Source organism: Arachis ipaensis, chromosome B09 (assembly GCF_000816755.2).
Source record: "Arachis ipaensis cultivar K30076 chromosome B09, Araip1.1, whole genome shotgun sequence".
Taxonomy (NCBI): Eukaryota; Viridiplantae; Streptophyta; class Magnoliopsida; order Fabales; family Fabaceae; genus Arachis; species Arachis ipaensis.
The window spans coordinates 78,989,277-79,000,053 of NC_029793.2; the positions used below are offsets into that span (position 1 = coordinate 78,989,277).

General features: G+C 31.8%; 1 protein-coding gene across 1 annotated transcript; it reads right to left on the reverse strand.

The window, feature by feature from the left end:
- LOC107618269 lies at positions 7,343-10,563 on the reverse strand. Its single transcript, XM_016320282.2, has 2 exons — positions 10,141-10,563; positions 7,343-9,596 (listed from the first exon to the last, which is right to left on the reverse strand). Exons 1-2 carry the CDS (start codon positions 10,247-10,249, stop codon positions 8,029-8,031), a joined length of 1,677 nt encoding a protein of 558 aa, XP_016175768.1. The 5' UTR covers positions 10,250-10,563; the 3' UTR covers positions 7,343-8,028.

A 10,777-nucleotide genomic window follows, 5' to 3' on the forward strand; every position in this document is an offset into this window, starting at 1 on the left:
AATTTAGCAAGGATATTTGGATTGTTCACGTATAATATTATTTATTTATTTCTATATATTTGGAAGAAATATTTTGGACTAGATGTAAAAGAATCTTGATTTTGATAAATTAGAGAGAGAAGAGGCCAAGTTTTCATTGAACTTTTCCTTATTTAAAGAAGAAAGTGCTATAAAAATGTTGTGATAAGAACAAATCCAGATAAGAACAAATACTTAGGGTTTAGGGTTTAGGGTTTAGGGTTTAGGGTTTACTTGGATGTCCATTTATGATTTCGATAATTAAACATTAAAGGAATTATTTTTAAAGAAGAATTTAAATTAATGAAGGTTAAAAGTGAAGACACTTTACATTTTACATGTATAAATAGAAGGCATCATTTAAAGTAATATACACAACAATTATCAATAACGATTTTTTTTTCTCTTTATGCTATCAAAACACTCTTCTCTCCCTTTTACATACTTTACTATATATATCATTCTATTATACTTATTAATTGTGGTGAATATAGAAAATGATAAATTGATTCTTAACTTTTTAATTTGTAGACAATTAAGTCATTGAAGATTTAAAAATATATTTGAGTATCTGACATCTTTAAAATTTAAATATATCGATCCCTAAGTCTAATTTGTCCAATTTTAAAAATTCTCTCATGTGTGTCTCTGTATCAACCAGGTCAATACAACGGAAATCACGTTTGATTTTTCGTTGAGTCAAACCCAAGTGAACATGAGGAATCGATATGTTCAGATTTTGAAAAGGTTAAGAACTTAAATGTATTTTTAAATTACTTAAATATTTACCGATAAAAAAATTAAGGACCTATTTGTTTTTTTCTTCATATATAAAAGAAGATTTAAATTTTATGTACGCTGTATTTAATAACAAGGTGAGCAAAAACTAATTACTTAAAATGAATATAATTAGATAGTATTGTGATAAGTATGAATGGATGGATGTCCATTTAATATATTGTGATTTTCTTTACAATATTGGGCAACCAATATTTTCAATAATAAAAGAAGTTTAGTTCTTTAAGAAAGACTAAACTTTATGAAGATTGAAAATGAATATTTTGTACAAATATAAATAGAAGTGAAAGTCTGAGACATACAACACAACAATAAAAAACAATTATCTCTCTTTCTTTACGAATACTTCTCTTTTGTCTCTCTCTATCTATACATACTATAACATATAACATTAGTAAATTTATTAGTCATCTTTATTATATTGAGATAGTAATTGTGGTACTAGAGTCTTCTACTTATATTTTTTTATTTTATATTTATTTTACAATACGTTATCAGTACAAGACTCTGATCAAATTTTAAGAGGACTTAGGTAACAAATTTTCATTATATCGAAGCTTTCTCATCTTGAATTTAATGTTCTTGATATATCTGGAAACAACTACTTATCATGGATACTAGATACTGAAATCTATCTTGATTCAATGGATCTTGGAGATACCATTAAGGCTGAAAATAATGCATCCCATAAGGATAAAGCCAAAGTCATGATCTTCCTTCATTGCCATCTTGACGAAGCATTGAAAAATGAATATCTCATATTAAAATATCCTGCAGATCTGTGAAAAAACCTTGAAGAAATGTATAATTATCAAAAGATAGTGATACTTCCTCAAACCCGATATGAATAGACGCACTTGCGTCTACAGGATTTTAAATCCATAAGTGAATATAATTCAGCAATGTTTTGAATCACCTCATGAATGAAATTATGTGGGGAAAAGATAATTGATAATGATATGTTAGAGAAAACTTTCTCGACCTTCCATGCTTCGAATGTGCTCCTGTAGCAGCAGTATCGAGAAAAAAAGATTTGAAAAATATTCTGAGTTAACTTATTGCTTTCTTGTTGCTGAACGCAACAATGAGTTGCTTTTAAACAATCACGAAACGCGTCCAGCTGGCGCTGCCCCATTTTTTGAAGAAAATGCGACAAATTATTACTCTAGAAGATGTAAATAGCAAGGTTTTAGTAACAAGAAAAATTATGAAAGGAAGAAAAATTATGTTCACAAGAAAGGATCTCACCAGAAGTAGGATAAAAGAAAAAAAAGAAACAATGGGCAAAATAAATCAATAGAGAATAAATATTTCTATTGTGGTGGAAAGGGCCATTGGTCGCATACCTATTGTACCCCAAGGCACCTAGTCGATCTTTATCAAACATCTTCGAAAAAGGACGACAAATGAAAGAAAACGAATTTTGTTTCAAATGATGCTGCTGAAAATTACACCACTCATTATGATGTATCTGATTTCTTTGAGGATCTTTAAAGAAATATTGGCCATTTGATCAATGATGAAAAAGTTTAATATGTGGGTTTGTAAAAAATTTCTTGTTAAGTTTTATTCTCTATGCATTTGAATTTTAAGTATGATGTATATAAATAATAAAATATTTATGAATTTCAAAATTACTGAATGTGCTAAGATAATAATAATAAAATTTTTAGTATATACTATACTTCTTAGAAAAATATTTCAATCAAGAAAATAATTTTACTGTGCAAATATTTCTACTCATTTTGTTATTATTTGTCTTTGAAGAAAATGGCAAGGACATATAATGAAGATGTTTGCCTAGCGGATAGTGCAAGTTCGCACACCATTCTCAAAAGTAATATATACTAGAATGAGACCCGCGCGATGCGCAGGGCGGTAAATTAATGATAGTATATAATAAATATTAAAAATTGTTATATTTTGTAGAATTAAATTAAATATGTAAACTAAAGTTAAATTTAAAAGGTATTTTATTTAAAATAATTTGTAGTACAAAAAATTTGGATATTAGAGTTGTATGTACAAAATGACATTTTTATTTGGTGGTTTGATTTTTGCATTTGTTTTAGTTGATGAACTTAGTCTTCTTATGTGGCGCTCGTCCTCCTTTTTTTTATTGGTTGTTGTTAGAGTTGTTACTTTCTTCTTTCTGTGCAGGTTCTTGTGAAGACATGTTCTTTATGAATTGTTGAGTTATATGTACTTTTTATTGTGTTGTTTGTTCCATCTTTGCAAGTATGTTCTTCTTCCGAATATGTGTCTTGAATTTATATAGTTTTCTTTCTCCTTAATCTCTTGATGGTATGTGATCTTCATCTAATGATATTAGTGTTGGCGAAGTTAGTTCCTATAATCAATAAATAATTTAAATTAAAAATAAAAATGATGTCTAAAATAACTAAAATAAGTGATTTTTTTTAGTATTACCTGTTTTATTTGTTATAATGAGTGTTGAGGTTCAGTGTTTTTTGTTGGAACAAATGTCTTGGTAATAGTGTATTATTTAGAACTTTCTTTAAGATTAAAATCATTTACATTGACTTCAAATATAAGTGAGGTTGCACAAATTTTTTAATTGGGGTGGTGTTTCAATGTCATTATTTTTCTGGAGTACCATTAAATTTGAAACCGTTGCTTTGCCATCAAATAGTACAAAAGTTGTTGTACTACTTTGATCTAAAACCTTTAATTAAATTTTGAACCTAAAATAAGTATTGAGTTAGTAACTAATAATTTGATAGATGGGATTATGAAAAATATATAGAGTTACTTTATTGTTGGATAGTGTGGTGTTTGATTACATGTGTCACAAATGTAGTTATCTCTTTTTTCATATGCTTTCTTGTTACACTTTTCACATTCAACGTAATTATCTCCATTGAATAAGTTTGAGATGGTGTGTAGTTCGAAAATAAATTTTTTGTGCTAAATTTGATGTTATTTGAAAGAATAGTAATAAGAGACTTATATAAGTAATTCAAATAATATGGAATTTGAAAATTTGTAACGTAAAATTTATTATGATTAATAATATTAATATGACATTTGTAATATGGATGTTTATTACATTGAATGAGTTATTTATAGAAATTAATGAATTAATTATTAGAATTATAAATTTATTGTATTGTTTACAACGGTAAGATATAATAAATATAGAAATATGGATTTAATGTCTTTGTAAGTTGGTAATTATTTTATTGTTTTTTGTATATATATGGAAATAATAGATGATTTGGCAAAAATTGAGTGGTTGATTCTAAAATTTTGTCAAGTAAGCGATGTTGCTGACATGGCATTAGTAGGAGAAGAAAGATGTCTTAAAAGTAATATGGGTAAACTTATGTATCTATTTTTATATATTAAAAATAGATTTTACTCATCTTATGCCAAAAGAAGAATATGTTAATACTATTATTGGCTTCAGTAATATGATAGAAGGCTCCAGAAGAGCTATAATTTTGTTTCCTGGAGGAACAAAATTCATAATAAATAAAGTACTATTATCTACTAAGTCTCTAAGGATCTTATTGAGCTTCAAAGATATTCATCGAAATGGATATCATATTGAAACTATGAATGAAGGAAATCATGAGTACTTATGTATCACAACTTAAGATTCAAATAAAAAGATTATATTAGAAAAGTTACCCTTACTTTCATTTGGGTTATATTATACTAAAATTAGTGCAATTGAATCACATGCCATTGTAAACCAGAAGTTTACTAGACCAAATGAATTAATAACTTGGCATGATCGATTAGGTCATCCGAAAACAACCATGATGCGGAGAATTATTAAAAACTCCCATGGACATTCACTAAAGAACTAGAAGATTCTTAAATCTAGTAAATTTTATTGTGTTACATGTTCTCAAGAAAAGCTAATTTTAAGGCCATCACCAGTAAAGATAGAATTTGAGTCCCCTGAATTCCTAGAAGGGATTCAAGGTGATATATGTAGACCTATTCATCCACTATGTGCATCTTTTAGATATTTTATGGTCCTAAAAGATGCATCTTCGAGATGGTCACATGTATGCTTGTTGTCTTCTCGCAACTTGGCATTTATGATATTACTTGTTCAAATTATTCGATTAAAAGCACAGTTTTCAGAAAATCCAATCAAAGCAATTCGTTTTGATAATGCTAGTGAATTTACTTCCCAAGCCTTTGATGCTTATTGTATGGCTATTGGAATAAGCGTTGAACATCCGATAGCTCATATTCACACACAAAATGGGTTAGTAGAATCACTTATTAAACGCCTCCAGTTAATTGCTAGACCCTTACTTATGAGAACAAATCTCCCAACCTTGGATTGGGGGCATACTATTTTACATGCTGCAGCACTTATTCGTTTGAAGTCAACAAGTTACTATCAGTTCTCTCCTATGCAATTAGCTTTTGGCCAGCAGCCAAATATTTCCCATTTAAGAATATTCGGATGTGCGATATATGTTCCCATTGCACCACCTCGCACCAAAATAGGACCCCAAAGAAAATTGGGGATATATATGTTGGATATGATTCTCCCTCTATAGTGAGGTATCTTAAGATACAAACTGGAGATGTATTTAAAACTCGATTTGCAGATTGTCATTTTGATGAATCAAAATTTTTAACATTAGGGGGAGAAAATAAGCTTCTTGAAAAGGAACTTAATTAGAATGCATAATGCATTTAGATCCTCGATCAGGGTAACTAGAAGTTCAAAAGATTATACATTTGCAAAGAATAGAAAATGAATTACCTGATACATTTTCTGATACAAAAAGGAAAATTAAATCCTATATACCAGTTGAAAATACTCCAATTCGAATAGATGTCCCAGTCGGACAAATAACCACCGAAACAAATTCATGTTAGAAGCGTGGTAAACCTATCAGTTCCAAAGACAAAAATTCTCGAAAAATAAAAGAGATAAATACTATTCCTGTTGAAAAAGATATAGTAAAGACATCTGTAGTTTGTCCAAAATTCTGATATAATTTTGACGCCAAAAGACGTTCAAGTACCTGAAAATTGTGAAAATGATGAGATCTCGATAAATTATGTTTTTACGGGAGAGAAATATGACCAAAATAAGACAATTTTCGATGAAATATTTGCATTTAATGTGATATTAAATATCATGCATGAAAGTAAGGATCTTGAGTCAAGAACAGTCGAAGAATGTTGACAAAGGAATGATTGGCTAAAATGGAAAGAAGCTATGAAGGCTAAGTTAGACTCACTTGTAAGACGTGAAGTCTTTGGACCTATAGTCCGTACACCAAAAGATGTAAAACCTGCTGGATACAGATGGGTATTTGTGAGAAAACAAAATGAGAAAAATGAAGTTGTGTGCTACAAAGCTTGACTTGTGCGACAAGATTTTTTACAAAGGCCCGGTATAGATTATGAAGAAACATATTCCCCTGTAGTGGATGCAATAACATTGCGTTATTTGGTTAGTTTATTCGCATACCATAAACTACATATGCATTTAATGGATGTGGTAACAGCCTACTTATACGGATTATTAGATTGTGATATCTATATGAAAGTCCCTGAAGGATTAAAAATATCTAAATCATCCAATGAATATTCACAGGAGTTATACTCGGTCAAATTGCAAAGATCTTTATATGATTTAAAGCAATCTGGATGAATATGGTATAATCGTCTTATTGAGTATCTGGCCAAAAACGGAGTCAAGAATGTTGATGTTTGCCCATGTGTTTTCATAAAAAAATCTGCATCTGGATTCATTATAATTACTGTGTACATTGATGATTTAAATATCATTGAAACTCCTGAAGAGATTCCAACAATTATAAAAACTCTAAAAGAAGAGTTTGAGATGAAAGATCTTGGAAAGACTAAATTTTGTCTTGGCTTGCAGATCGAGCATACAAAAAATGGAATTTTCATTCATCAAACAACATATACAGAAAATATTTTGAAGAGATTTTATATGGATAAGAACAAATACCTGGATGCCTATGTATGACTTGGACGATTAAACATTAAAGGAATCATTTTCAAAGAAGAATTTAAATTAATGAATGTTGAAAATGAAAACACTTTACATGTATAAATAGAAGGCATAGTCAGAAACAATATAAACAACAACAATCAATAACAATTCTCTTTCTCTTTATACTACCAAAACACTCTTCTCTCTCATTTATATATTTTACTATATTACAACAAAATACCATTATACTTCAAGTAACATTTTTCTTTGACATAAATCTATACAACCAATAAATTTTCTCAATTTTTTTTTATCTGGATTGATCTTATAAAATAGTCTCATACTATATATGTCTTTTCAAATTTTCCTATATATATTGGTGTTACTTAAAGTCTTGTATATTTGTATAATATGAGATCAAACTTTACAAGATCAATTCAAATAAAATTCAAAAATGTATTTCTCACAACGAAAATTTAAACAAGTCAATTTAATCAGTTAACTAAAAAAATTTCAAATTACCAGCACAAAATCTTTCTTCAAAAATTCCCTAGAGTGAAATTCACCAATAATATATCATTCCTTTTAAAGTGTTCAAATGACATCAAGAACATAGTTGCTACGAATACTACTATTGAATGTATATACAACCAATAACCTTAGCATTTACATTTCACGAACAGGTTACAACTATAGCATTTTCACTCCACCAAGTTGACATAAATTGCCACTATCTGAGGTACACCTCCTTTACAATCATTAACCAATGATGATTTCTTGATCCTCTTCACCTTGCCAACTTCCCAAAATAATACCTAATACATACTATTTAATAACAGATACTACCTCACAAGTTGGATTCTTTTCCAATTACTCCAACCGTTCTAAAATATGTCACTATAACAAATTCAGAACACTCATAAATCATATCCTATGTATCGGAATACATTGAGTTATGGTTTATCGAATTTCCAAATTGACAAATAATGTGCACTGGACGTAGTAACAACGAGTGGAAAAGCATTCTCCATGTTGTTGTGTTGAGCTATTTTCTTTTAAAAAAAAAGTATTCAGGGACAACGGCTAGTAGCAGGACAAATACCACATGTAATGCGAGTTCGGAACATTTACACCCACTTATTTTCATTTATAGTGCTTTAAAATTATAGAAAAATAATGAATGAGTGATTGTAAATGTTCATCGAGCACACATTAAATATATCAAAGATGGTGTGATTAAAGCAGGACTAGCAATATTCATCACCTAGCCAATTTTCCTTCTCCTTTGGACCAGTTGGACCCTCCTCACCATATAGCTCTGTTGGAAACAAATCAATCAAGTTCTCCACAGAAAATCTAACAAACATTGGAAGCATATCTATTAGCTTCTCTATTTCCGATCTCCCATCGTACACGATCGAAGGACCCCACTCTCTCATGTACTGCAACCAGCACGGTTCTTTCACGGCTCCATTGCCAAGATACTCGGCCGCAACAATCTGATACCTTGTGCTGGAATCCACTACGAATTCGCTTCTAGCTGCGTCGTTACGCACACCTATTCCAAGCTTGGATGACCCCTGAAGGTAAGTACCAGGATGAGGGTAGCTAGCGTGGCCGTGTTTTGAAGAGTAAACGATTGGTTTGTTGTCCTTGATAAACTCAAGATCAGAAGCATCCAACCATTCGCCTCCGCTATGCTGAGAGAAGAACACAGACCACAGCTCCCCAGTGAAGTTGTTTATTCTGAGGGTGAAGTGCTCCCAATCACTCACATGTTCACCAATCTTGCTCATCTCGATGTTCATCAATGCAACTTTGAGGGTGGCAGGACCATTGAAGGGGCAAAACACCCACATTGCAATATCTGTAAAGGAACCTCCCAATGCTGGCTTTACATGAACATAGAGTTCTGAACTCTCTATGTCACCCTTCTTTAGATAATTCTTTGCATCGTTATCGCTAGGCAAATCAATCCAAAATGCACCATCATTTGTTCCTCCACTAGGCAAATTCGAGCCCTGATAATCTATGGCGCTACCCTTCTTGCCATTGGCCGAATACAGAAGCGCTCCGTTCTTGAAAAACCACTGCACTGATGATGGCATGTATGTCTCATCAGGATGGAAGTACACAGTAGGTCCATAATGCTCGATAAGCGCATGAATCTGGTTCAGATTTGGCATTGCGTGCAAGGTAGAGTCGAGATTCTTCAAGCAACCAATATTTTCCACTACTTCCTCGGAATCAAAATAAGCGCCGCAAACAAATGTTCCGACAGATACACCTTTACAGAGCATACCTCTGTCACAGGGCTGTATGTTCCAAATCTGCAATGGATCCTTTGAAGATTTGGACTTCATAGTTACCAATAGATTAGAAGTCTCACAAGGTTCCGTTAGATCTGTGCGCACACATCTAACTTGTTCAACTTCCGGTTCTTTTGGCGTGCTAGTAACTACTACTCCCATGGCCTTATAACCCGTTGGAGGGTTCGGCAACCAGAAGTAAGCACATTCGTCATGTGAATCCGAACTCCACACTAGAGTGTAGTCAAGAGGCTTCTTAAGAGCTGGAGATTCGGATTCACGAGTCATTTCACGCGCCACAAGCACATATCCTCTCAGTGGCTGGCCATTCGATTGGCAGTAGTGGCCAAGGGAGAAGAAGCCGTCTGGAATCTCCAATGGTCTGTAGAAGGTGAATGGCTGCGCTTTTCCAGCCAACTGAGTGCATCTCCAAATCCTCTCAAACTTGGTTATTTGCAAAACTTCGATTTCTCCGAGCCGTATTCTTCCACCGGCAAAACCATTACCTGAACAGATCATATACACTATTAGATAAATACAGATGATTAAGCCATAGAATTTTATAACGGCAAATCTAGACGAAATCAAAGAGAACCAGCATAACAAAAGAGATTATTGATAGCAAGATTTAAAATTTCATCTTTTTAGTAACACACACACAATAGATTACACATGCCAAAATATGCATTGAAGATGCTTACTTGATGCATACATATTAATCAAAAGTGTCTAAGCCTAGTAATTGTGTGATTAAAGAATTTTGATGACTGCAAGTTTCCATACACATCTCTCAATTAATAAAAATTAAATATTTGCTCAACAAAAATGGCACCCAACCCAACCCCCGCCCCCACCAAAAGAAATTTTTTTTTTAGAGATGAACAATCAAGAGATACAAAGGAGCTTGTTTTGTGCTCTGAATAATGATATTTACGAAAGCACCCATTAATGAAAGCCAAGAAGACACATTTCAGCTTGAAAATTGGTGAAAGCTTTTTATTAAGACAAGTTGGTATAAATACATATATCGAGGTAGATAGATAGAGATACCTTGTGGCCAGTGTGGAAGAGGTGAAGGGAGAGAGAAAGGGTGTGGCTCAGAGAAATCATCGTAGTTAGGAATACAATCCCAACAGAAACACTCACAACCCAACATCATCCCCTTTTCTTCTTTTTCTTTCTTTCTTTCAAACACACCAAAACAAATGGGTTTCTTTTGGTGTTTCCGTTGCCTTCAACAAAGGAGTTTCAAGAATGAAGAAGAAAGAGAGAAAGAAGAGTGTTTCAGTAACAGTAAAGAAAAAGTCAACTTTCTCTCTCCCTCTCTCTTCTAGTTGGAGTGTTGTTCTTTTGCAGAGACGCTGCTCCTTTTTTAATTCTTGCTTCGGGTTTTTTGAGGTTGCCTTGTTCCTGCTATAATTTTTTTTTTAATTTTCTTTTCTTTTAGTTTGCTCCTTGTTTCAGACTTTTTTATTAATTTAACAAGAATGGTACGTAGAGGCTCATCCTTAAAGTATTATATTTTTTTTAGAGAAAGTTTAGAGGCACCAACTTTTATATTTTGTGACCAGTATTTAACTATAAAAAAAATAAGTGATCTTCTACTATTAAATGTAATTTTACATCATTAAAAATATTATTGATGACCAATTAATAATTATAAAATACAAAAATTACTAACCCCTTA

Coding starts and splice junctions, on each gene's coding strand:
- LOC107618269 (XM_016320282.2), bottom strand. CDS start 10,249: ATGATGTTGGGTTGTGAGTGTTTCTGTTGGGATTGTATTCCTAACTAC. Junction 9,597..10,140: donor TCTTCCACACTGGCCACAAG/GTATCTCTATCT, acceptor TGATCTGTTCAG/GTAATGGTTTTGCCGGTGGA.